This window comes from Podarcis vaucheri (genome assembly GCF_965113315.1).
Source record: "Podarcis vaucheri genome assembly, chromosome: 2".
Classification (NCBI taxonomy): domain Eukaryota; kingdom Metazoa; phylum Chordata; class Lepidosauria; order Squamata; family Lacertidae; genus Podarcis; species Podarcis vaucheri.
The window spans coordinates 126,343,544-126,371,027 of NC_138760.1; the positions used below are offsets into that span (position 1 = coordinate 126,343,544).

Here is a 27,484-nt window from a genome sequence, read left to right on the forward strand (position 1 = left end):
CATTTTTATGTGTGTCCCTTCCTGCCGACATCCAACATACGTCTCCCGTATTCCTGGCTTCCCATTTGTGGCCTGCAGTAAGACATGAAGTCATAATAATAATAATAATAATAATAATAATAATAATAATAATAATTTTATTTATATCCCACCCCCCCAGCCAAGACCGAGCTCAGGGCGGCTAGCACCAAGTATAAAAACAATTGATTAAAATACATCTTTAAAACAAGATTAAAATACAACATTAAAATGCAGCCTCATTTCAGTAGAAACTCAAATCAAAAAACTTTTTGGGGATGAAAACGTCAAATCTCCACCAGGGCCAACTATCCAGACTGATCCTACATGGGCCAGAAAAAAGCCAGGGAAGTCCCCAAATAGGAGTTCCATCACAGAAGGAAAAAGGAAAAGAGGGGGAGGGAATCAAGTTGATTCCAAGCCAAAGGCCAGGCGGAACAACTCTGTCTTACAGGCCCTGCGGAAAGAAATCAGATCCCGCAGGGCCCTGGTCTCATGAGAAAGAGCGTTCCACCAGGCCGGGGCCAGTGTTGAAAAGGCCCTGGCTCTGGTTGGGGCTAATCTGACTTCCTTAGAGCCCGGGACCTCTAGGGTGTTGCTATTTATGGACCTTAAGGTCCTCCGTGGGGCATACCGGGAGAGGCGGTCCCGTAGGTACGAGGGTCCTAAGCCGTGAAGGGCTTTAAAGGTCAAAAGCAGCACCTTAAATCTGACCCTGTACTCCATCGGGAGCCAGTGCAGCTGGTACAGCACTGAGTGAATATGCTCCCATGGCAGAGACCCCGTGAGGAGCCTCGCTGCTGCATTCTGCACCCACTGGAGTTTCTGGGACAGCTTCAAGGGCAGCCCGCGTAGAGCGAATTACAGTAGTCAAGCCTGTATATATAAAAGCATTTATAAACCACTTCATATTTTCAAAAGATTCCAGTTTAGATGGGCTGCCCGTCAGTTACACATTTTACCATCTCTTGACTGGCCTTAAGAAAGTCTTACTGAGAGAGGTGACGAGGCGATAATTCTCCTCCATGACATCCCTATGAAGAGCTCTCTGGTCAGGATCCAGGAGAGCCCACTCCTCCTCAGTGAAATACACAGACACAGCCTCAAAGGACCACGGACCCTGAAAGAGAAGGAAACATTTCTGTCTTGACAGAAATTAAGAGCGTCTGCTAGCAAAACCCAGAAGTCTCATCAGGGGAGAACGGCTGTGTATTATCCCACAGAAGTTAAACCTTCTGAAGAGGCCTTCACAGCCTTTCTCTCTCCCTCTCTCCCTCTCTTAACTTATACTTTTCAGGTTTAATAATAATAATAATAATAATAATAATAATAATAATAATAATATACCTTTCACTAATTTTACAATCATTTCGACATTTCAAAGCTTGACTTCCTTCCCCCTCTTTCTCATAGCTCTCAACTTTTCCCTTTTCTTGCAAGAAATCCTATTCGGAATAAGGGAATTTCCCTTAAAAAAAGGGAAACGTTGACAGCTATGCTCTTTCTGCGGTTCCTTAAATTTATTTTTTAATATCTTCTGCATATCCCAATTAACTTAATTTGCTCATTTATTAATCTACTTTAGATATATACTGCAGGTTATTACAATAATCCTGCCAATGTTCTTATCTGTTTGCAATTTATCTGTAAATGTTCAATAAACCATTTCCATTCTTTTATATAAAGAAGTTTGTTATCTCGATTTTTTATTCTTCCGGTAAGTTTTGCCATTTCCACATATTCCTTAAGTTTTTGTATCCATTCTTCCTTTGCTGGGACTTCTTTCCATATTGGGGGCGAGTAACATTCCTGCCGCTGTAAAGGTAAAGGTAAAGGTACCCCTGCCCAAACGGGCCAGTCTTGCCAGACTCTGGGGTTTGTGCGCCCATCTCACATTTATTGGCCGGGGGCCAGCGCTGTCCGGAGACACTTCCGGGTCACGTGGCCAGCGTGACAACGCTGCTCTGGCGAGCCAGAGCCGCACACGGAACGCCGTTTACCTTCCCGCTGGTAAGCGGTACCTATTTATCTACTTGCACCCGGGGGTGCTTTCGAACTGCTAGGTGGGCAGGCGCTGGGACCAAGCAGCGGGAGCGCACCCCGCCGCGGGGATTCGAACCGCCGACCTTTGCTAGGACTTCTTTCCATATTGGGGGCGAGTAACATTCCTGCCGCTGTAGCAGCACAAATAAATAAATTTCTATACAGTTTAGGTTGTTCTGTCTCTATAATTCCCAAAAGAAAAGCTTCTGGGTGGTTTTTTATTTTATTTTTTACGAACGTTATTTTAAACATCCTTTTCAATTCATTATAGATCACTGCCTTTCTCTTGGGCAGCTCTGACAGAAGCAAAGATGAGGAGAGAATTTCCATCCGGACCAGAGAGATAAGAAGGCTCCTCCTTCTCCCCAATGATTCTTCCCTGATCCATACCTGATCGTTTGCAACAGCAACTGCTTCCCCTCCAACGCGAGGAAGGGACGGCTGAGGGGGTCTTGCCAGCATCATCCTGTCACCTATGAGAGACAAAGATAGTAGGGAAGACATCATCTCTCCAAGGCTTCAAGCTGGGGTCTTTCTGAGCCCTACCTGAAGACAGCCAAGATTGAACCGGAAACCTTCTGCAGGCAAAAGAGATGCTCTGCCGCTTGGGCGAAAGCCCTTCTCAGTGGAGTGACAACATCTACAGTGGTGAAACATTTGCACACTGTGGGGGTCAGGTTGGATTGCTATGAGGAATTATGAAAAACGGAGCACGCCATTGTGTCAGCGATGAAAGCATTGCTTTGACTGGGCTGGATTCATTGACAATAATTTCTGATTGAATCCCACAAGCCTCTGTACCTCTGTCATTTTCTTTCTCTCTGCCTGACAGTCACGTATAAGCATTCTTAAACACGGACTGGTTGCTTCACTAGGCATCCTGAGCCACAAATATAGAAGATTACTTTGATGTAGATTTGTTAATCTTTAGGTAGATCTTAAGGGCCAGTGATGCTGTGGGTTAAACCACAGAACCTAGGACTTGCCTATCAGAAGGTCGGCGGTTTGAATCCCCGCTACGGGGTGAGCTCCAGTTGCTCAGTCCCTGCTCCTGCCAACCTAGCAGTTTGAAAGCACGTCAAAGTGCAAGTAGATAAATAGGTACTGCTCTGGCGGGAAGGTAAACGGCGTTTCCGTGCGCTGCTCTGGTTCGCCAGAAGTGGCTTAGTCCTGCTGGCCACATGACCCGGAAGCTGTACGCCGGCTCCCTCAGCCAATAAAGCGAGATGAGCGCTGCAACCCCAGAGTCAGTCACGACTGGACCTAACAGTCAGGGGTCCCTTTACCTTTACCTATAAGGGCCAGGAAGAGAGTTCACAAGGAGATGGTAAATACTATTTTTCATTGCCATCCTTCATCTCCTGTTTACTGTTGTTTATGACCTCCGGGGGTACTAAATGCATTCCTCCTATTCCTATTTTATTTACTCTGAACCATGTATGCATGCTCAAGTAGTTAAAAGGATTTCTCTGATCTAACTTTGTCCCACGTGGGGATGTTTTTGAAATGCTCAGAGGACATCTGATTGGTTCTTACATGCACTGTGTTATAAGTTCTTTTGTTAATAAAAGGGTCCTGGGCCAGGGTGTGACAGATTATTATTGGCACCTCCTCCCAGAGTCTTGCTGGTCAAGCCTTGTGTGTATTTTATTAAACAGGGTCCAATCCTTCCTTGCTTTGGGAACACAACACACACCAGAAGTTTTGGGGAGGAAAAAAAATTTGCAAATGCCGCCGACTGAAATATGCATTTACAACAGCTACAAGGATGGAGACACGTCCTCGTATACAAGAAGTGTCCTGTGGACATGTAAAAATAATAATAATTCATGGACATAATGAGGAATAGAATAGAATCACAGAATCGGAAGGGACCTCGAGGGTCACCCGTGGAGGAACATAATAATAATTATTCCTTCGGTTTATATCCCACCCTTCTTTCCCAAGAGAGCCATGGGTGGCAAACATATCGATAAAAATACCATTTAAAACATTGCAAAGCTAGTTAAGAACAATCACATGCATTCTAAATAACTATCATCATCCGCTAAGGAAATGTTTTTCAACCTTGGTTCTGCCAAGATTGATGGACTACAACCCACATCATCATCACCTGCTATCTTAGATGGGCTGGTCAGGGATGATGGGAGTTGTAGTCCAACATTTGGGGATCCAAGGTTGAAGAAGACTGCACTAGGGAAAGGATCCAAAGCGAATGCAATAGAAGCCCTACAACCATTTACACAAACACAACCAGTAAAAGAGCTGAAGACACAACGTCTTACCGAGACAGGCGACGAGAAGATAATTCTCCTCCATGACTTCTCTGTGCAGAGCTCTCTGGTCAGAATCCAGCCGAGCCCATTCCTCTGCTGTGAAATACACTGCCACGTCCTCAAAATAAATTCGGGCCTGAAAAGAAAAGGAAAACATTGGCCCTTTCGCAGACAATCTCACAATTCTCTACTTGCAAAATCCGGAAGACTCAACAAGGAAAAGTGGCTGAAGTTTACAGCATGTTATTCCCTGAAGGAGAACTACTTGAAAATGATTTACAGGTGGTATTTGACCCCGAGCAGGCATACGCAGGTGGCAGGTGGGATGTGGGTGGTGCTGTGGTTCGAATCCCCGCGAAGGGGTGAGCTCCTGTTGCTCAGTCCCTGCTCCTGCCAACCTAGCAGTTTGAAAGCACATCAAAGTGCAAGTAGATAAACAGGTACCACTCCGGTGGGAAGGTAAACGGCGTTTCCGTGCGCTGCTCTGGTTCGCCAGAAGCGGCTTAGTCATGCTGGCCACATGACCCGGAAGCTGTACGCCGGCCACTAAAGCGAGATGAGCGCCGCAACCCCAGAGTCGGCCATGACTGGACCTAATGGTCAGGGGTCCCTTTACCTTTACCTTTAGAAATGCTAAGATGTATAAGATTGAATCAGGTAAATGCTTGAGATGCAAAGAGGTAGAAGGAACGTCCTTTCATATGTGGTGGACAAAGGGTAAATGAGTATTGGGAAATAATTTATAATGAATTGAAAAAAATGTTTAAAAGCACTCCCCCCCCCCCAAATCAGAGTCCTTTCTGTTGAGGATAATTCAAATGGAAATGCCCAGATGTCAAAAAAGGTTATTTAAGTATGTCACTACTGCGGCCCGTGTTTGGTTAGCCCCAAAATGGAAAACGAGCGAGGTCCCAACCAAAGAATGGCAACTTAAACTGATGGAATGTGTGCAGCCTGCGGATATAACATATAGAATAAGAGAACAAGAAGAGCATACATTTAGAGAAGATTGGAAAATGTTTATTGAATATATGGGGGGAAATTGTGTACACTTGAAAACGTGGGCAGCATTAAGATAAATTCAGCAGTGCAAATAAGTTTTGGTGGAAGTAATAACGGAATACTGGATGATTGAGTTTATATAAAATATGCAGGGATTTATGCTATGCAAAATGAACCACGGAAAGAAAAGAAGTGAAGTCATTGATACTTCAAGCTTGTTTAAATGAATTTTTAAAATTGTAAAACAGAAAATTTAATAAAATTGAGAGAGAGAGAGAGAAAGAGAACAATGCTGTCCAGGGTTGTAAAGACTGCAGAGAGAATAATTGGGTGCACTCTTCCCACCTTGGATCAAATCTACACTTCTAGGTGTCACAAGAAAGCTGCAGAGATAGCGCAGGATAGTGCGCACCCCAGAAATGATCTCTTTCAGCTTCTGCCTTCTGGAAGAAGGTACAGGGTTATAAAGACTAGGACTAGCCGCCTGAGAAACAGTTTCTATCCAAATGCGATTTTGGTTTTAAACACAGTGTAAGGTAGTCTCTATGCTATGGGAGTATATTGTATTTATTTATGGGGTATCAGAGTTTTTAGGGGGTTAACCAGGTTGGGATAGCAGGCTTGTTGGTTTTTGAATGTACATCATTTTGAATGATGTAGATTTTTTCAATTTCATTGTTCTGTATGGGACAAGGACAATAAAGTTTATCGTATCGAGAAGTGGCTGGGTATTATCCTGCAGGATTTCTCGGGTGGCACTGTGGGGAGGGGGTTGGACTAGATGTCCGTTGGATCCCTTCCAACTCTAAGATGCTATGAATGTATAAGGAGGACAGATAATCGTTCAGATGCAGGGAGATGAGCAGAGGAACTTGGCTTCCTCTTGGCAGCCTTCCCGGGGATGCTTCCACCTACCTGAAATGTCGCTTGTACAGGTTCTTCCGCTCCCCCATGAAGAAAAAATGCCCAAGGAGTTGTTGCTGGCATTATTCCACCACCTGTGAGAGAGAAAGGTGATGGGAAGCCATCAGAGCGCACATTAATCTCAGAGGCTGCTTGACAAATTTCTCTTTTCTTTTAATTTAATGCATTCTTTTGAAATTTCTAGGTCCGCGTTGACATCACAAAACGACACACCCGTCCTATGTATCTTGAACGTCCCTTTGCATTATGCAGTTTAGTTGTGCAAAACTACAGCTCATCCCATTTTTCCTCTTGTGGAGAAATCCAAGGGGTCGCAAAGGAACGCCTTTCTGAGCTGGGGAGAAGTCTGAAAACCAGCATGCTGTCGTGCCCCATTTTGGGAAAACATCAAATGCATCTCACAGATTTACAGCGGGGCAGTCAAACTTCTCATGGGCCGCAAGAGAACTCTGATGTAGAACAAGGGGGCCACACACTTAATTAGATTTCCATATTGAAGATTGAAGCGTTCGCAATAGATTTAATATTATACAGTCATACCTCATGTTACGTCCGCTTCATGTTACGTTCTTTCAGATTACGTCCTGTGGTGACCCAGAAGTACCGGAAAGGGTTTCTTCTGGGATTCGCCGCTTGCGCATGCGCAGAAGCGCAAAATGACGTCACACGCATGTGCAGAAGTGGCAAATCGCAACCCACGGGTTCCACTCTTTTCATGTTGTGAACGGGCCTCCGGAACAGATCCCGTTCGCAACCAGAGGTACCACTGTACAGTGGTGCCCCGCAAGACGAATGCCTCGCAAGACGGAAAACTCGCTAGACGAAAGAGTTTTCTGTTTTGGAGGTGCTTCGCAAAACGAATTTCCTATGGGCTTGCTTCGCAAGACAACAATGTCTTGCGAGTTCCTGCAGGGTTCCCCCCCCTTTTTCCTAAGCCGCTAAGCCGCTTATCAGCTGATCCGATCAGCAGATAAGCCGGTAAAAGCCGCTAATAGCGCTAATCCGCTAATCCGTCAATAGGCTTGCTTCGCAAGACGAAAAAGCTGCTAGACGAAGAGAATCACAGAACGGATTCTTTTCATCTTGCGAGGCACCACTGTATATGTAATATTTAACACACAGTTAATAGATTTACTGGGTGGGACGCGGGTGGCGCTGTGGGTTAAACCTCAGCGCCTAGGACTTGACGATTGCATGGTTGGCGGTTCGAATCCCCGCGGCGGGGTCTGCTCCCGCTGCTCGGTCCCAGCGCCTGCCAACCTAGCAGTTCAAAAGCACCCCCGGGTGCAAGTAGATAAATAGGGACCGCTTACTAGCGGGAAGGTAAACGGCGTTTCCGTGTGCAGCTCTAGCTTGCCAGAGTAGCTTCGTCACGCTGGCCACGTGACCCGGAAGTGTCTGCGGACAGCGCTGGCTCCCGGCCTCTAGAGTGAGATGAGCGCACAACCCTAGAGTCTGTCAAGACTGGCCCGTATGGGCAAGGGTACCTTTAGCTTTACCTTTAATAGATTTACTAATTTAAAAAGTTTAATACGCAAATAAATTATGGGCTTTCGTTAACAGCGTGTGACACAAAAAATGAAATTTAAAGGCTTTAGGATGTTTTTTTTCATGAATGTTGATGAGACCCTGCCAAAAGAGCCCTCCTGGGCCAGACCTACCCTGATTTCTTGCATGATCAATAAAAAATGATCAATTTAAAACTTACCCAGTGAGGTGTCACCTAAGTCACTCTCTGGCACAGACTGCCTGTGTAGATGACTGTCTCTGGCGTCCGAGGGAAGCTTCCCTACTCTGTGGAAATCTGTGGCCACTTCTGCAAACAGATCCTGGAGCTGAAACAGCAACGAACGGCGAGGATTATGAGGAAAGTAAGGACAGAGGCAAAGGTCTCTGTGGTTTGGCACATTCCTCCTTGCGGGACTTTCGGAAAGAGTTCAGCAATTTTGCGCTCACCTGCTGCTCTGCCTGACTCAGGAGGAAACTTTTAGTCAAGGCCCCCATTTGGGAACTGGGCTCTGCTCCACATTCTCTGACCCAGCTCTCCATCTCCGCTGAAGGACAGCCAGGAACTGCTCCAAAATCACCAGGTCCAGGATCTGTTTTTTCATGTGTTGCCCCGACTTGCAGACAGTGTATTAATCTGTTGAAACCAACATTACTAATGAAGGTGTGTTTTCGCTCTCGTTGGGAACAATTTTAACGGTTTCATGTGGATCAAAGTGACATCTCTTTGCTGCGTCCGAGTTCAGGTAGGCTGCTGCTGTATATGGAGGCTCCATTTCCCACACAACTGATCCCATTGCCCATTCGCTACATCCTTGCATCTCACTAACTGGGACCCTTTGTCCATATCCTATTATTAGACAGGCACAATGCCTAGAGGAAAACACAACACGCCTCCATCCACCTGTGCTTCGATATTATATTCAGGCACAACACAGGCTATTCAATTTCATTTTAAAATGTGTTCAAAACATCAGGTGTAAAAAACAACAACCATCAAATCATACAAAACACCAGCAACTGGTTGGCCACTGTGAGAACAGGATTCTGGACCAGATGGCACCATTGGCCTGTTCCCGCAATGTCCTTTTTATAGAACGCTAGCCCAATGGTTGCCATTAATTTGATTCTTGATTTTAGAATGAATTGGTTTTAGAATGAATTGATTGTGATTTTATGTAAACTGTTACTTTTACTGTTGTTAGCCACTCTGAGCTATAGCTGTCAACTTTTCCCTTTTCTTGCGAGGAATCCTATTCGGAATAAGGGAATGTCCCTTTAAAAAAGGGGAAAGTTGCCAGCTATGCTCTGAGCCCGGCTTCGGCTGGGGAGAGTGGGATATAAATAAAATTATTATTATTATGCACCACGGGGTCCCTCCCATCTCTACATTTCCATGACCGAAGGCCCCCTCCGTGTGCGTCTTGCAAAGTCTGCAAGTGCCCCCCACCTCGCAGAAAAAAAGCAAAGGACCCTCTTCTCCTGGCTTTGCAGAGCGGAGGAAGGGAAGGCAAAGAAAGCCAGCGGCACTCCCTGGGATCTCTAGTTGAGAAACGGATCTTGCCAAGTAGATCACGGGGCGAAAGGGGGCGAGGGTCTCGCTTCCTTCCAGTTGCACCCTAGCAATCGGTTGATACCCCCAACCCCAAATTGCAACCCCATCCCAGGGAGGGGGGGTCTCCTCGCATCTTCCTCCCTGCGACCCTGTGGATCCCCTCCAGCCCAATGCACAAAGGGGTCGGGGGAGGGGGGTGTCTCACCGGATCCGGCCTCGGATGCAGCGCCGGGAGGGGGCACCGGGGGGGTGCAGAGCAGCCGCTTCCCTCCACGTGAGGAGCCGGGCAGGAAAAGGACTGGGAGACGGAGGGAAACTCCTCCCCCGATGGCTTTCCTCTCTAGCAACGGAAGCTCCGTTCATCTTAACCCTTGGAAAATAGAGCAGCAAAAAACACACAGAGACAAAAATCCCCTCTATTAGTATTAGGCAGAAACATGCACGGCAGACATTAACGCGGGGGAAGTGGAAAGGGAGCTGGCCGTGCAATCAGACTCTCCGGGTCCTGGGTTCGAATCCTGGATTTGCAGCGGGTTGGGCTAGATGACCGCTGGCGACCCCTTCCCACTCTGCCAGCCTGTGATTCTGCGAAGTTGCATCTCCCCCTCCTTCTCTGGCGCAGAGAGAAATGATCAGAGCTCTTCGGAGAAACAAAGCGACGTTTGGTGGGTGGGATCGGGCTAGCTAGGAAGAGTAGGAGGCGGAGAGGAGGGGGGCTTGATTTATTTGGGGCTGGGGGAGAGGAGAAAGGGACCAAAAACAAACACACACCCCACACACTTTTGAGGCTTGGGGGTTTCTCCCTGCAGTTCAAACGCAAAGTGGGGCCCATCTTGCGACCTCCTTGCAAGCCCCCCAAACTCTCTCTCCCCCCCCCCGTTTCTGCCGGACTATAGACGCCCCTCTACTGCTTTGATCGATTAGTGGTGCCACGTGGTACCTGTAAAAAATCGGTCTTTTATTGGCGTGGCAGCAGCTAGACTTTGGAACTCGCTGCCTCTTGAATCCACAGGGATGGGGGTTCGATCTGGGGCGGGGAGGGTCCCTGGCATTTGCCTCCCGTGCGATGGAAATCAGCGGCAGGGGAAAACTCAGGAGGAGGAGGAAAATGTGGCTTCCTTTCCCAGCTCTGCAATTTTTAGATCGGTGGAATAACCTTTAGGAGGCATCGGAAAGTAGCCCTGTGAAGGGTTTTTTTTTTTTAAAAAAAAATGCAATGTTATATTACGTGTTTTTTATATATAATAATTTTTCTTAGTTTTCGATTACAGTCCAATAATTGTTGTTTAGGCGAGTCCGACTCTTCGTGACCCCATGGACCAGAGCACGCCAGGCACTCCTGTCTTCCCGGCATTTCGTCAAATTCATGTTGGAGTCCAATAATAGCCTCATTATAACAATGCCAAATTATAATACAATAACTAATACCAATTATTCAAATGGTTTGGTGGTTTTCTTTATTTCTGCGTTCCAAAATCTTATTTATTTCAGTTACGCACAGAGAACCGGAAGAAAACTTGGATGTAATTATCTAAGACACATGTCGAAAAAGAAACATAAAAGAATTAAATGATACAGACTTCCAACAGATTTATAGTCGTCAAAAAACCGAGCTGAAGAAGGCGTGTACTCCGAAACAGGGCCCTGTCCTGGTCACCACTACTGAGTCGTACATCTGATTCACACTCCGGATAATCCTTTTTGGCCCTATTTGATCCTTTATTCTTTATTTTGATTTTATATAATATGGACTCTTTTTGACTGCTATTGAGACTTGTATAAAACAATTGTTGTGCACTGGTATTTCATGTACCTTTGTACTATATCACTGTATATTTGAAACTACATTATTTCTGTACTTAAACGTTGTATCCAAACTTACCATTACTTTAAAACTATCGTACTTACACGTTGTGTTTAAATTTACTACTAGCTTCAAACTGTTATTCTTAGCAGAATATACACGTTTTTCACTTCAACTCTTGAGTAGGAATTATTCCTTATATTGAAACTTTTGGCCAGAGTTCTTGATATATCCTTTTCAGTGCAGTTTCAACAAGAACTCCAATTTCTTTAATTCCTGTCTTCCCGGCATTTCGTCAAATTCATGTTGGAGTCCAGTAATAGCCTCATTATAACAATGCCAAATTATAATACAATAACTAATACCAATTATTCAAATGGTTTGGTGGTTTTCTTTATTTCTGCGTTCCAAAATCTTATTGATTTCAGTTACGTTCCGGTCAAAATAATAATCCCTTACACAACAACTGCAGTGTTACATTAAATGATTTATAACATTATAAGCGAGGCGCTCAGACTGTATCCTTCTTCTTCCTGTATGTGGCAATTATTCCGCCCATGGTGTGTCTTCCTGTCCTTGTTTACAGTGGTACCTTGGTTGTCAAACACCTTGCTACTAAAACAACTTGGAACCCAAACACTGCAAACCCAGAAGTGTTCCGGTTTGCAAACTTTTTCCGGAAGTTGAACATGCTCCGTTTTGAGTGTTGCCACACTTCCGTTTTGAGTGTTACACTGAGGTCTGTCTGTGTTTGCTATTTATTTTGCATTATTGTTTTTGAGGCTCCTTTTGTTTTGTTTTTGTGACTGTGTGGAACTCAGTTCAGCTACTGATTGACTGATTGTGTGATTGCAGTACATTGTTTATTGCTTTCATTTTATGGCTCAATGGTCTCATTAGATGGTAAAATTCATGTTAAATTGCTGTTTTAGGGGTTGTTTTCAGACGTCTGGGACGGATTAATCCATTTTGCATTACTTTCTATGGGAAAGCGCGCCTTGGTTTTGGAATGCTTTGGTTTGGGAACAGACCTCCGGAATGGATTAAGTTTGAGAACCAAGGTGCCAATGTATATTAATCCTGAGGGTAATGCCCATTCCCCTCCCCTTAACAAGGCTTTGGGATTTTGCTTGTAGGCCGGTCTATTTTTACATTTGCAAGGAAGCATTTTTTTATATAATAATATTTATTAAAATTTCAGAGGAAATACAAAAATATGAAAAAGAAGAAAAAAAGTGAAGAAAAAGAAAACAAAAAGATACAAAATACAGTGGTATCTCGCAAGACGAACGCCTCGCAAGACGGAAAACCCGCTAGACGAAAGGGTTTTCCGTTTTGGAGGCGCTTCGCAAGACGAATTTCCCTATGGGCTTGCTTCGCAAGACGACAGCCCATAGGGAAATATCCGGGACAGCGGGGAAGCGCAGCGCGTCTTCCCCACTGTCCTCGGACCTCCTCCGAAGCCGGGCGGTGGGGCGGGAACGCCTCCTCCCGCCGCCGGCGGGCTTCGGAACCATGCTCCGAAGCTTGGCGGTGGGGAGGGAACACCTTCTGAAGGCGGGCGGGGGGCGAAAGTCTTTGTTCCCCCCTGCCTGCCTTCCCGGGAGAGTGGAGAAACACAGCGCGTTTCTCCGCTGTCCCGGAGGGCTTTTGAAGGCAGGCGGGGGGGAACAAAGACTTTCGCCCCCCGCCCGCCTTCAGAAGAGGTCCAGGACCTCTTCTGAAGGCTGGCGGGGGGCAAAAGTCTTTGTCCCCCCTGCCTGCCTTCCCAGGGGCTTTTAAATCGCCCCGGACAGCGGAGAAGTCCTCCGCTGTCCCGGGGCGATTTTAAAATGCCGCCCACCAGCATTTTAAGATCGCCCGGACAGCGGAGAAGTCCTCCGCTGTCCCGGGGTTTTTTAAAATGCTGGGGGTGGGAAGAAAAGCCCTCGTCCCCCCCCCCAGCCTTCAGAAGAGGTCCGGGGACAGACTGTCCCCGGACCTGGTCTGAATGCGGTTTCCCTAGGAACGCATTAATTGATTTTCAATGCATTCCTATGGGAAACCGTGCATCGCAAGACGAAAAACTCGCAAGACAAAGAGAATTGCGGAACGAATTAATTTCGTCTTGCGAGGCACCACTGTACAGAAAAATAAAAATAGTTTAAAACAAATCAGTCATTCCATATCCTATCTTTCATCTGCCTATTTCCCCAACTTCCTCACACCTCCCTCTTCTTGTATCCTGATTCAGTCATTGTTTCAGCAAATCCTTTCAATATTTTAGCTTATAACCAATTAATTAACTCTATATATCCTATCCATCTTTCACCATATTCTATTATTCAATTTACCTTACTTAATTTTACCTTATCTTACCATAAAATACCTTAACCTTATCTTACTATAAAATACCATAAAATACCTTAAAACTTAAAAAACTTAATACTTATTTATCCTTATATCATTTCTGCTAAAGCCAGACAATTTCATTCCAACATTCTCCCCAATATTCATTAATTTTACACTAATTCCCAAAATAAAAATTTTTCTTTATAGACACTTCCAATTTTCATCCAACGTCCCTTCTTTCTGGTCTTGGGTTATGTCAGTCCTTGCTATCCATTCCATCTAGTCCATCAACCTGGTAGTCTGATATCCGAGGCTCTTAAGTCTCTTCCATGCCCCTTCTGCAGATATTTTTCTTCTTGTTTATTTTTGCACTTTTCCTTGTCTTTTGTTGGTCTCTTTCTTAGTTTCTTTCCTTTCTCCTTAGGGAGTAGGTCTCCGGGGAATTTCCACCCATACTCATGTCCATCTCCCCGCATCAGACCAGCCCATTCCCCACAGTCCCACTCCCCACAGTCATCAATATAATCCAAAAGATCTTTAACAGCATATTTTAAAATCTCTCCAAAGTTGAGAGCCTCCTCAGCTCCAAACTCCCTCTGACCTAATTCAAGTTCATTCTTCCAAAACAGCGGCCTATGCTCCTGTAGGGCCTCGGGTCTCTCCATTTGTGTTGCTTGAGGTAGAACCGTAGTTTCCTTCATTATTGTCTGCCCTTGCATTTGGCCAGTCGAACCAGTTTCCTGGGTTGGTCCCTATATGATTTCTATGTCAGTATTCCCTACTTGTCCACATTCACTGATTACAACAGTCATCAAATCCAACTTCTCATGCAACTGCTCCAACAAAGCACTTGTCTTGCAAAAAGCAAGCACCAGGAATTCTTCCAAACACATTTTTATTCAAGGTCACAGTCTGGTCCCACGATGTTAATCTCACAGCTGTGAAGTCTCCAAGTGAACTGCAGCAACAATTTGACAAGATCCCTCTAGAGGATTCAATTTCTATTTGTGTCCATCTTTTTAAATCATGTCCAACAAAAGAAAGTTACTTTCAATTTTCGAATACAGTGGTGCCTCGCAAGACGAAATTAATCCGATCCGCGAGTGTCTTTGTCTAGCGGTTTTTTTTTCTTGCGAAGCAACCCTATTAGTGGCTTAGCGGATTAGCGCCATTAGCGGTTTAGCGGCTATTAAAGGCTTAGCGGCTTAGCTGCTAAAAGGCTATTAGCGGCTTAGGAAAAGGGGGGGAGCGGAAAAAAAGCTCAAGACTCACAAGACATTTTCGTCTTGCGAAGCAAGCCCATAGGGAAATTCGTCCTGCGAAGCAACTCAAAAACGGAAAACCCTTTCGTCTAGCGGGTTTTCCGTCTTGCGAGGCATTTGTCTTGCGGGGCACCACTGTATTTTGTTTCTTTAAAATACAACAGGCAACATTGGAATCAACTTGTTTCTCTTTTTTCTTACTGTCAAAATATTCCATTCACAGTCAATGTACGTCTCCGATAATTTCTGTCTCTGACACCCCGTTCCCAGGTTTGAGACGGTGGAAACTTATTCTCCTTTGCTCCCTCTCCAGCAGGCTTGAACAGTTTAATTTCCCCCCCTTCCCTCCTGCTTCCAAGGGGGTTTTAATGGTTATAAATGAAGGGAATTTCGACCTTTGTAAAGTGACTTTCCAGGCTATTAGCTTACAAGATTTTTGCGTCAGTCTATTTACAGAAAGCGGAAGGCAGACTTCCTGTTTTGAACCTTCCCGCTTCAGTGCCAAATTAAGATATTTCTTGATCCAATTTTCCGTTTCTACTCATGGGTACTTGTTTAGAGTCCAATTGTCGACAGGAAAAAGTCAGCGCTCTCCGGCAATGGCAATGCGGCTTCCCTCCGTGAAAATAGCAGTCAGTTTGCAGCACCGCGCCGATCACCTTACTTCACTCCGGAGTCCCAAAAAGGAGTCCCCCGTGAGTAGGGGAGGCGCTCCTGGTGCTCTGCCGAACCCCACGTTCCCAGGCTTCTTCCACCTGGAATTTCTAGCAGGTCCCCACCTTCGCCGTGGTTTCCACAGAGCCAGTTCCTCTGACCGGAGGAACTCCGCCATTTCGCCGATGGTGCTAACCCGGAAGTCCTGCAAGGAAGCATTCCCCCCCCCTCCCACTCAGGACTCAGTTTCACTGAAGAGGAATGGGCTCTGCTGGGTCCTGACCAGAGAGCCCTGCACAGCCAAATTATGAAGGAGATTTACAGGATCGTGTCCTCTCTCAGTAAGGTTCCCTTTTACTCTGCTTGATGATAATATATTTTCAGAAATGCAAGTAAATTAATCAGCAATACTCAACGGGTTTAACGACTGTGTGTCAGCATCACAAGTCTTATTCTTTTCGTCCAGCGAGATTTATCTATTTGTGTATATCCTCTGGAAATCTCTTTCTACAGCTCTGCTTCTGTTTATCTACCGTTTTCCCATTTAACAAAAATCCACAGGAGGATTGCCTTAAATATGATTGCCTATGGCGAAACTTACCAGAAGAGTAAGAAATCAAGATAACATTTTTTTAAAATAAAAGAATGGAAATGGTTTATTGAATATTTACAGATAAATTGTAAACAGATAAAAACATTGGTAGGATTATTCTAATAACCTGCAGTTTCATACCAGTATATATTTAAAGAAGAGGAATAAATGAACAAATTAAGTTAATTTGGATATGCAGAAGATATTAAAAATAAATTTAAGGAACCGCAGAAAGAGGGGGAAGGAAGTCAAACCTTGAAATGTCAAAATGATTGTAAAATTAGTGAAATGTATTTTACGTGAAAAGTATTTTAAAAATATTTTTACAAAATAATTGATTGCCTTCTAAACCACCGTCTCAAGGCAATTTATATAAAAATGTTTTAAAAAGCAGTTATATACACAAAGGCAACAAATAAAAATAAGACTAAAACCATAACAAGTGGACACCCATTATTAAAATCTATTTATCTAGCTGGAAAAGGTGGGAAAAGGTCCCAATTCCCGCCCCCCCCCCCAAAGGGTTGCCATTCCACAGAACACAAACAGTGACACTAAAAGCCCCATTCTGGGTCTGTGCTTTGGAGATCTTTGGAACTTGCAGGAGAATCTCTGCTGTATATATCTGGCACTGAGCAGAACAGGGACTTGCATGTGAGTACAAACTCCTTGAACTCAGCCCAGGAGCAGATTGGTAGCAAGTGCAAATCCCACTAGCAGGCTGTTCTATGCTGACAGTAGTTTCCTCCCACAAGCCTGACATGGATGGCACTGTGGTCTAAACCACTGAGCCTCTGGGGCTTGCTGATGGCAAGGTTGGCGGTTCGAATCTGTGCGACGGAGTGAGCTCCTGCTGCTCTGCCCCAGCTCCTGCCTAGCAGTTCGAAAGCACACCGGTGCAAGTAGGTAAATAGGTACCACTGTGGCAGGAAGGCAAACGGTGTTTCCGTGAGTTCTGGTTTCCGTCATGGTGTTCCATTGCGCCAGAAGCAGTTTAGTCATGCTAGCCACATGACCCAGAAAGCTGTCTGTGGACAAACGCCAGCTCCCTCGGCCTGAAAGCAAGATGAGCACTGCAACCCCATAGCTGCCTTTGACTGGACTTAACTGTCCAGGGATCCTTTACCTTTTTTAACCTTTCTCACACAAGCCACCTGGCTATTGCGTTCTGCACCAGCTACAGCCTGTGGCCCAACCTTCAACTGTATCTCTTTGTACGGTGCATTGCAGTAAGCTAAACATGAGGGATGTGAGCAGATCCCACAATTTTTTTCCAGTGTAGGTGGGACTCATGAGGGTTTTTTAAAAAAAAAAATCATGAAGATTTTATTTTCGTAAAGCTTTCTGTTTCATTTTGTGATGCACATGAAACAGAGATAGCAGCTATAACTGTAGTGATCAGACAGGATTATTATGAGGAATGATAAAATATGCATCAAGCCATTGTGTCCGCATTGCGCTGACTGGCCAAGCATGCAAAAGGAAGGGAGATAGTAGTAATGGGGGACTTCAATTACCCGGATATTTGTTGGATGTCAAACTCAGCCAAGAGCATAAGGTCAAACAGATTCCTCACTGGCCTTGCAGACAACTTCATTGTCCAGAAAGTGGGAGAAGCAACAAGAGGAACAGCCATTTTAGATCTGGTCCTAACCAATGTTGATGACCTGGTTAGTGGGGTAGAATGGAAGGATCATTAGGCGCGAGTGATCATGCTCTTCTGAAGTTTACTATACAGTGGAAAGGAGCAGCCAAGCATACTAGGACTCAATTTCTTGACTTTAAGAAAGCCGACTTCATAAAACTTAGGGAAGTGCTGGGTGAGATCCCATGGACAGTAATACTAAAAGGAAAGGGCGTTCATGATGGCTGGGAGTTTGTTAAGAGGGAGATAGTAAAAGCACAACATCAGGCAATACCAATGAGACGGAAACATGGAAGGTGCCTAAAGAAGCCAGGGTGGCTGTCTAAAGAACTTTTAAACCGAGTTAAGATTTAAAAAGGATGTGTACAAAAAATGGAATAGGGGGGAAACCACCAAAGAGGAATTCAAACAAATAGCCAGCACGTGTAGACACAAAGTCAGAAAAGCTAAAGCACAGAATGAACTCAGGCTTGCTAGAGAGGTTAAAAGCAACAAAAAAGGCTTTTATGGGTATGTTCGTAGCAAAAGAAAGGACAAAGAAACAGTGGGGTCACTCAGAGGAGAATATGGTGAAATGCAAACAGGGGACACAGAAAGGGCTGAACTCCTCGATGCCTTCTTTGCCTCAGTCTTCTCCGATAAAGAAAACAATGCCCGACCTGAAGAATTTGGAGCAAATGATTCAGCAAAGGAAACACAGCCCAGAATAACTAAGGAGATAGTACAAGAATACTTGGCTAGTTTAGATGCATTCAAGTCTCCAGGGCCAGATGAACTGCATCCAAGAGTATTAAAAGAACTGGCAGATGTGATCTCAGAACCACTGGCAGTCATCTTTGAGAATTCCTGGAGAACAGGCGATGTCCTGGCAGACTGGAGGAGGGCAAATGTCCCTATTTTCAAAAAGGGGAAAAGAGAGGACCCAAATAATTACCGCCCAGTCAGTCTGACATCAATACCAGGGAAGATTCTGGAGCGGATCATTAAGCAAACAGTCTGTGAGCACCTAGAAAGGAATGCTGTGATCACCAATAGTCAGCATGGATTTCTGAAAAATAAGTCATGTCAGACTAACCTGATCTCATTTTTTGACAGAATTACAAGCCTGGTAGATGAAGGGAACGCAGTGGATGTAGCCTACCTTGATTTCAGCAAGGCATTTGACAAGGTGCCCCATGATATTCTTGTAAAGAAGCTGGTAAAATGCGGTCTTGACTATGCTACCACTCAGTGGATTTGTAACTGGCTGACTGACCGAACCCAAAGGGTGCTCATCAATGGTTCCTCTTCATCCTGGAGAAGAGTGACTAGTGGGGTGCCACAGGGTTCTGTCTTGGGCCCGGTCTTATTCAACATCTTTATCAACGACTTGGATGATGGACTCAAGGGCATCCTGATCAAATTTGCAGATGACACCAAACTGGGAGGGGTGGCTAACACCCCAAAGGACAGGATCACACTTCAAAACGACCTTGACAGATTAGAGAACTGGGCCAAAACAAACAAGATGAACTTTAACAGGGAGAAATGTAAAGTATTGCACTTGGGCAAAAAAAATGAGAGGCACAAATACAAGATGGGTGACAATTCTGGGCTGCATCAATAGGTGTATAGCATCTAGATGAAGGGAAGTAATAGTGCCACTGTATTCTGCTCTGGTCAGACCTCACCTGGAGTACTGTGTCCAGTTCTGGGCACCACAGTTCAAGAAGGACACTGACAAACTGGAACGTGTCCAGAGGAGGGCAACCAAAATGGTCAAAGGCCTGGAAACGGTGCCTTATGAGGAACGGCTAAGGGAGCTGGGCATGTTTAGCCTGGAGAAGAGGAGGCTAAGGGGTGATATGATAGCCATGTTCAAATATATATATATATATATATTTAAAAATAATATTTATTAAAGTTTCAAAATATACAAAAGACAAAACAGAAAAACAAAGAAAAGCACAAAAAAGTTCCACCTTTAAGATCTCATTTTCAGTAACTTCTTTTCACGACTTCCCCTCACCTCCCCTTCTTGTATTCCACATCCAATTATTTGTTCAACAAGTTTTTATCCCTAATGTCTTAACCTTAATTTGTTAATGTATTTCTTTATAGTAGATTTTAACCCTTAGTTCATTATTATATTTAGTTCAGTTTATAAGACAACTTTCAAATTATATACCTTGATCATATGTAAAAAAAACGAAAAAAAAAAACTTTTTCTAAGGTTGACCCTATTTCCCTTCCACGAATTCCCCATTCTTATAATGATAAGCAACATAAAATTTTAACACAGCAAAATAAAGATCAGGCCCCCTTTGGACTTCCAAACCCCACCCTTCTTTCCCCCGTTTCAATCCCAAACCATAGTCCATTAGTCCGTCTTTTTAGCCTGGTGACCTTACGTCCGAGGCTCTCAAATCTCTCTCAGTCCCTTTCAGCCGGCTTCTTTGAAAGTCCCTTATGATTGACACCCGAACTCGAAGAGGCACTTTCTCGATAATGTCCATGATCCTTCCAGCTAGGCCTACTTGTTTAGAGGTGGAGCTCAAGCTCTGTTTGTTAAATCCATGTGTCCCAAATACTCCAGCTTCCACCTTGGTCGAGCTTGAAGTCATCTTGACAGGTCTCCGGCTCTCGTTTACCTTCTGTAACATTTCGGCCACATCTCCTTTCTGCTCCTCCTGTTCAGCAAGTATCTTTTCCTCCTCTTCAGTCTTTGGTTTCTTTTCCTGTCCAGCTGCCTGTGTTTTGAACATCAAGTCCTTTTCCAACTCAGAGGGTATATTTACTGTTGACTTCGGTTTTGCAGGACTTGTAGACAAAACATGGCCTTGCTCATACATCTTTCGCAGTTTTCCCATGAGAACGATAACCTCATCCAGATCTGCCAGAATTTTCTGACCTATTTCCATTCTTGTAATGTCCGTGAATCCCCTCTAGAGGGATTCTGGTTACTTAATATTCCTTTCACTTCCGATCCAAAAGTCAAATTTATTTGTATCAATCTTTCTTTCAATACTTTGTAACAATATAACCGGCTAAAGCCAAAGCTTTCAGTTTTTTCCGACCTTGACAGCTAATTTGACAGCTGTCAAAGTCTTCTGTAAACCCTCAGCAGGCTCTTTTCACGGGTTACTCCCGGTCTCGAGAAGAGTGGCACTTAATCTAAACAAATAAACTCTTGTCCCCCAGCACAGTAACTTAGACTTTTAAATCCGTGGAATTAATAACTTTTATCCAGTCAGGAAGAAAAAACAGCTCTTCTCGCAACCTTAGTTGGCAAATCCTTGCTTGAAACTGTTTACAATGGGGGGGGGAGACGGACTTCCTCTTTGCACCTCCCCCGCTGGTTTTTAAGGGTCCCCGCGTCGCTGGCACGGCAAGACCCGGCCCCTGTTGAGCAGATTCCCTCCGGAGCTCGGAGGGAATCCGCCATTAGCCGATCGCGCTAACCCGGAAATCTCCATGTTCAAATATATAAAAGGATGTCACATAGAGGAGGGAGAAAGGTTGTTTTCTGCTGCTCCAGAGAAGCGGACACGGAGCAATGGATCCAAACTACAAGAAAGAAGATTCCACCTAAACATTAGGAAGAACTTCCTGACAGTAAGAGCTGTTTGACAGTGGAATTTGCTGCCAAGGAGTGTGGTGGAGTCTCCTACTTTGGAGGTCTTTAAGCAGAGGCTTGACAACCATATGTCAGGAGTGCTCTGATGGTGTTTCCTGCTTGGCAGGGGGTTGGACTCGATGGCCCTTGTGGTCTCTTCCAACTCTATGATTCTATAATTCATTGACAAAAATTTCTGATCAAATCCCACAAGCCTCTGCATCTACACCATTTTTCTCTACTGCCTTTTCTCTCTGTCTGACAAGCACGTATAAGCATTCTAGGACACAGACCAGTTGCTGAACCAGGCACCCTAGGCCATAAAGTTAATAGGTTACTTTGATGTAGTTTGTTAATCTTTAGATAGATCTTAGGGCCAGGAAGAGAGTTCAGGAAGAGATGGTGAATACTACCGTTCCTTCCTTCCTTTACTGATCTTCTGAATCCTTCCTTGCTTTGGGAACGCTACAAGTAACAGCAGTTGAAAATTAGGATATGAAAAGCAAAACTATAGAATAGGCACCTAGAATTGTACATGGATTCAAACAGCACAGTCCAAGTGAATAATATTGGCATTATCTGATGATCAAGTATATGTCTGGATTTGCCAAGCTTGTGACAACAGCTGTCTAGCAGATGATGTATATAGAATCATAGAACTGTAGTTATAAGGGACCCCAAGGGTCATCTAGGCTGATCACCGAAGAATTGATGATTTTGAATTATGGTGCTGGGGGAGACTCGTTGAGAGTGCCATGGACTGCAAGAAGATCAAATGTATCCATTCTTAAGAAAATCAGCCCTGAGTGCTCACTGGAAGGACAGATAGTGAAGTTGAGGCTCCAATACTTTGGCCACCTCATGAGAAGAGAAGACTCCCTGGAGAAGACACTGATGCTGGGAAAGATGGAGGGCACAAGGAGAAGGGGACGACAGAGGACGAGATGGTTGGATAGTGTTCTCGAAGCTACAAACATGAGCCTGACCAAACTGCGGGAGGTGGAGGAAGACAGGAGTGCCTGGCGTGCTCTGGTCCATGGGGTCATGAAGAGTCGGACACAAATAAACGACTAAACAACAAAAGGGTCATCCAGTCCAACCCCCAGCAATGAAGTAATCTCAGCTAAAGCATCCATAGCAGAAGCCCATCCAACCTCTGCTTAAAAACCTCCAAGGAAGGAGAGCCCACCTCCCACCGAAGGAGACTGTTCCAATGTCAAAACACCTCTTACTGTCAGAAAGTTCTTCCAATCCAATAATGGCTGTCCTGGGGGGACCAGAACACGATCATTGGTTTACTCTCTGTAGGAGTTATTTGTTATGATTAAAGATCTTCCCACACGACAACCCTTTCTAAGATGTTTCCCTTGTACGAGTTCTTTATTGTTTAGGAAGCGAGCCCCTGTCACTGAAGTTCTTTCCATAAACCAAACATTTCTAAGATTTCTTCCCTGTATGAGTTCGTTGATGCGACTTAAGGGAGCTACTCTGACTGAAGCTTTTTCCACATTCTGAACATGTATACGGTTTCTCCCCTGTATGAGTTCTTTGATGCAATGTAAGTAAGCTACCACGACTAAAGCTCTTCCCACACTCCAAACATTTATATGGTTCCTCTCCTGTGTGCAATCTTTGATGGAAGGTAAGGCTGGAACTGTGGCTGAAGCTCTTTCCACACTCGAAACATGTATATCGTTTCTCCCCTGTATGAATTCTTTCATGCGAGGAAAGGTGGTCGATGCGACTGAAGCTCTTGCCACATTCCCAGCATTTATAAGGTTTGCTGCCTCGATGAGTTTGTTGATGTCTAGTAAGCCCATTGCTGCGAGCGAAGCTCATTCCACATTCCAAGCACGTATGCTGTTTCTCCCCTGTATGAGTTCTTTGATGCGAGCTAAGGCTGCCACTCTGGCTGAAGCTCCTTCCACACTCTGCACATGTATACGGTTTCTCCCCTGTATGAGTTCGTTGATGCAAGGTAAGGGTACCAGTGTGATTGAAGCTCTTTCCACACTCGGAACATGTATACGGTTTCTCTCCTGTATGAGTTCTTCGATGCAAGATTAAGGCACTACAGTGACTGAAGCTCTTTCCACACTCCAAACACGTATGCGGTTTCTCCCCTGTATGAGTTATTTGATGCGAGGTAAGGGCACCATTCTCACTGAAGCTCCTTCCACACTCTGAACATGTATACGGTTTCTCCTCTGTATGAGATCTTTGATGCGTAGTAAGCTGGCCACATCGACTGAAGCTTTTTCCACACTCTAAACATGTATACGGTTTCTCCCCTGTATGAGTTCTTTGATGCGAGGTAAGGTTACCACTGACACTGAAGCTCTTTCCACACTCTAAACATGTATACGGTTTCTCCCCTGTATGAGTTCTTTGATGCAAGGTAAGCTTACCACGTTCACTGAAGCTCTTTCCACACTCTAAACATGTATACGGTTTCTCCCCTGTATGAGTTCTTTGATGTAAAGTAAGAGTTGAGCGACGACCAAATCTCTTTCCACACACGGTGCATTCATGCTTTTTCTCCTCTCTAGGAATTTGATTTTCACCACCCTGAGACGTACAAGAGTCACCCTCCGGCTTCTGCTTTCGTCTCCCTTCTCGCCTTCGGCTTCCATCTTGAACCCTCAGCTTCCTTTGCTCTTTGGATTCTTTGGGTGACACTTCTGATTGTTCCCCTTCTGCCAGCATCCCTTCAACATCTCCTGATGGAATAAAAAGGCAAACTGATGAAATGCTAAAGGAGCGTCTTCACACCAATCATTCAGTCAGGACACAGAGATCCAGGTTCCAAGGGCCTTGTGGCAGTTCCCTCCCTGTGAGAAGGGAAGTTACAGGGAACGAGGCATAGGGCCTTCTTGGTAGTGGTGCCCACCCTGTGGAAAGCTATCCCGTCAGATGTCAAGGAAACAAACAACTATATAACTTTTAGAAGACAACTGGAGGCAGCCATGTAGAGGGAAGTTTTAAATGTTTTATTATGCTTTTATATTTGTTAGAAGCCAGCTAGAGTGGCTGGGGAAGCCAGTCAGATCCGTGGGGTACCAATAATGAAAGTATTAATATGGTATTATTGTTTATTGAGTTTATATACCGCCTTAAACCCGGAGGACTCAGCGTGGTTCGCAGAAAAGATCACATCATATGTAATCAGAATAAACATAACAACCCAATACCCCCCCCCCCAAAAAAGAGCCACCTTTGAAAAAGACTATAGGATGTCAAACATATCAAGCAAAAGCCTGGTTAAAAAGGAACATGTTTGCATGGCACTTAAAGGTGTCTATCCCTTCATGGATCACTGCCTTGTCGTGGTGAAGGAGCTTGAATAAGTCAGAGAAGCTATGACCTATGCCATGCAGGGTCACCCAAGACAGACAGGTCAGCCGAGAGTTTAGACTAAATGTGATCCACCTGGTGAAGAAACTGACAACCCACTCCAGTATTATGCCATGAAAGCTCCATGGACATAAAAAATGAGAAGCTTTGAGAGGAAAGTGAGTTTCCAAGGCATATCTATATCTAACGCTGAAGTTCCCAGAGCATGGATAACGGTAGATAAGCTATTCCTGTCCAGATAGGGGTGTAACTGGGCTACCAGCCAAAGCTGATGAAAGGCACTCCAGGCCATCTGCGCCTCGAGCAACAGCAAAGGATTCAGGAGAACCCCCAAGCTACGAACCTGCTCCTCCAGAGGAAGTGTAACCCCATCAAGAGCAGGCGACCTTCCAGCCATCTGCTCTAGGGAAGCACCCACTAACTGAGCCTCACTCTTATCTGGATTGAGCTTCAATTTGTTGGCTCTCATCCAGTCCATTACCGAGGCAAGACACTGGTGGGAGAGGGTGCTCAGGGGTGTTAGTAGTAGTAGTAGCAGTAGCCTGTCTAACTAAGGCCTCAGCCACACTTGGAATTTTAATGTGGACTTGAAGTTGCTTGTTTCTCCTCTTTTTTAACGTCTTCTGCCCAGAACTGCTGTATTTAATTGAAACACAAATGTTTTAAAATGTGTGTGGTTTGCGGGGGGTTATTGGGTTGATTTTGTTTATGTTTTGATTGTGTACTTTGAGTTTTTATATTGCGATTTTATCCTGTGAACTGCCCTAAGGCCTGTGGGTACAGGGAGGTATACAATTTTAATAAATTATAATAAAATCAGGCCGGATAAAAATTATTACAGGTTCCAGGGGCAGCCCCTAAAGTAGGTTTCCCAATGCTTAAGGCTTTGCCTTGACCCCAAGCCCTATGGGGAGCCCAAGGAAGGTCCCCCCACCTGCCCAGGTTGGCCTGCAGGGAGGAGAGGAGGAGAAAGATCCTCCCTTCCATTGGGAAAAGATGTCCTACCCCCATACAAAGGGGGAAAGCCCTATAAATGCATTATTTTAGCGGAATTATATACAGAATGCATTAATTATGGGAAAAGTAAATATTTGGGGAAATACCATTTGCAAAAGCGTGAGCATTAGGCGAGATCTGCACCAAAATGCTGAACAATTTTCAAGAGATCTTTAAAAATGTGAAAATCTGGATAAACTGACGACTAGAAAAAGGAGACACAGAAAAAAACTTACATTGAAACGGTTTGCCTAACAGGGTTTTTTTTTTTAAAAAAAATCCCTCCCCACAACTCCCTCCAGCAGCACCCCCACTCCACCCCCCCCGTTATAATATATAACAATATGACCCACCTGCAGCGCCTCCGCAAGGAAGGACAGCCGCCGCCATATTCGGCATCTTCCACCCCCCCAGCGGGACAGGAAGCGGAAGCTGCTATTCTCCCGACAGCCTTTTTTCTTCCGCTCTAGGAATCTCAGGTCTGTCGCCGCTGCTCTTAACCGTTTCGGAGCCGAGCGGCAGGAGCCTCTGTGCTTCTCCGGGCAGAAAGCAGGAGAGGCGCCGTTCTCGCCTCTGGAAAGCCCCGCTGGATCAGCTGCACGGGCGCCCCAAAACGTTTTCTAAAGTATTTTTAAAAATATATATTTTTTAATTTTCAATTTTCAAAATAACATTTTTCCTTTTGGTACACAGATATCCAATCCAAATTTGCAATAAATGGCTTCCCCCCTAGCCCCCCTGGTTTCCATCCCCCCCCCTTATTCACCTTGCATATAATTATATTCCTTAGCCAGTCATCTAGTCATCCATTCTTCTTTCGTTGGGACCTTCCCTTCTTTCCCCATCTGGGCTAGTAGCATTCTGGCTGCTGTACTCGCATCAGTGGCGTAGCGTGGGTTGTCAGCACCCGGGGCAAGGCAAGTAATTTGCGCCCCTAACCCCTAACCTGCCGCCGCTGCCAGCTTCTTCTTGCTGCTGCCTGGGCTGCAGCCATGGGGCTCTGCTGCAGCCTGCGCCCGAGGCTCTTCGGCGACTCTGGAGGCGGCGAGCGCCCCCCCCAGATGTTGCGCCAGGCCCCCCCCTGCACCCCCCACACTACGCCACTGAGTCGCATAAATAAACAGTCTCTTCTGCTTCCTTGGCAATTCTTCTACTATTACTCCTAATAAAAAACCCTCTGGTTTTTTTTAACAAACGTAATTTTAAGAATTTTAAAAAGTTCATTGTGTATCATTTCCCAGAAGCCCTTTACTTTTTTACACGTCCACCACATGTGAAAAAAATAGTTCCTTCCTTATCCTTACATTTCCAGCATAAATTAGAGATCTCTTTATACATTTCAGGAAGCTTTACTGGAGTCAAATACCATCAGTACATCTTCATATCATTTTCTTTTAATGAACTACATGCCGTGAATTTTAAAATCTCTTTCCACAGCTTTTCCTATGGAGGGCACAAGGAGAAGGGGACGACAGAGAATGAGATGGTTGGATGGTGTTCTTGAAGCTACTAGCATGAGTTTGATCAAACTGCAGGAGGCAGTGGAGGACAGAAGTGCCTGGACATGGTCTGGTCCATGGGGTCACGAAGAGTCGGACACGACTAAACAACAACAACAACAACAATTCTAACCTATGTCTTTTGCCCAAGTGTATCATTACAGCTTTAACCTCTTCATCTTTCGTCTCCCATTCCAACAGTGGTTTGTACATTCTTGATAACAATTTCTCATTATTTTCTAATAATTCATTTTTGAACTTTGAGAATTCCTTCGCAAAGTCCTTCTCTTTGTCACCTCTGAATATGTCATTTATTTGGCAATATTGTAACCAACCTGTTAACCGAGCTTTTATATCCTCATATTTTTTCACCTTTAATTTGTTTTCTACTTCTGTTAACAGATCTTTGTATGTTGCCCAGTTTCGTG

The 27,484-nt window shown here is 44.8% G+C and overlaps 2 protein-coding genes across 4 annotated transcripts in view; both read right to left on the bottom strand.

The window, feature by feature from the left end:
- LOC309524727 (uncharacterized protein) overlaps nt 1-27,484 on the bottom strand; it is a 123,042-nt gene that overhangs the window by 63,754 nt on the left and 31,804 nt on the right. The window lies entirely within an intron of this gene.
- On the bottom strand, nt 19,659-26,033 carry LOC309525000 (uncharacterized protein). Of its 3 annotated transcripts, none has more exons than XM_082210310.1 (2): nt 25,911-26,033; nt 19,659-23,927 (listed from the first exon to the last, which is right to left on the bottom strand). In XM_082210310.1, the coding sequence occupies exons 1-2, from the start codon at nt 25,954-25,956 to the stop codon at nt 22,645-22,647; spliced, it is 1,329 nt and encodes a 442-aa protein (XP_082066436.1). In that variant the 5' UTR covers nt 25,957-26,033; the 3' UTR covers nt 19,659-22,644. The 3 variants fall into 3 exon arrangements, with proteins under 3 accessions (XP_082066436.1, XP_082066438.1, XP_082066437.1); XM_082210312.1 differs by having other exon boundaries at nt 25,920-25,977; XM_082210311.1 differs by having other exon boundaries at nt 19,659-23,924; nt 25,911-25,965.

Bases quoted from the DNA above. Each gene is read 5' to 3' on its own strand.
- LOC309525000 (XM_082210310.1), bottom strand. From the start codon at position 25,956: ATGCCGAATATGGCGGCGGCTGTCCTTCCTTGCGGAGGCGCTGCAG. The intron at 23,928-25,910 runs GTGGGTCATATT...TTATTCCATCAG, and splicing joins TCCTTGCGGAGGCGCTGCAG to GAGATGTTGAAGGGATGCTG.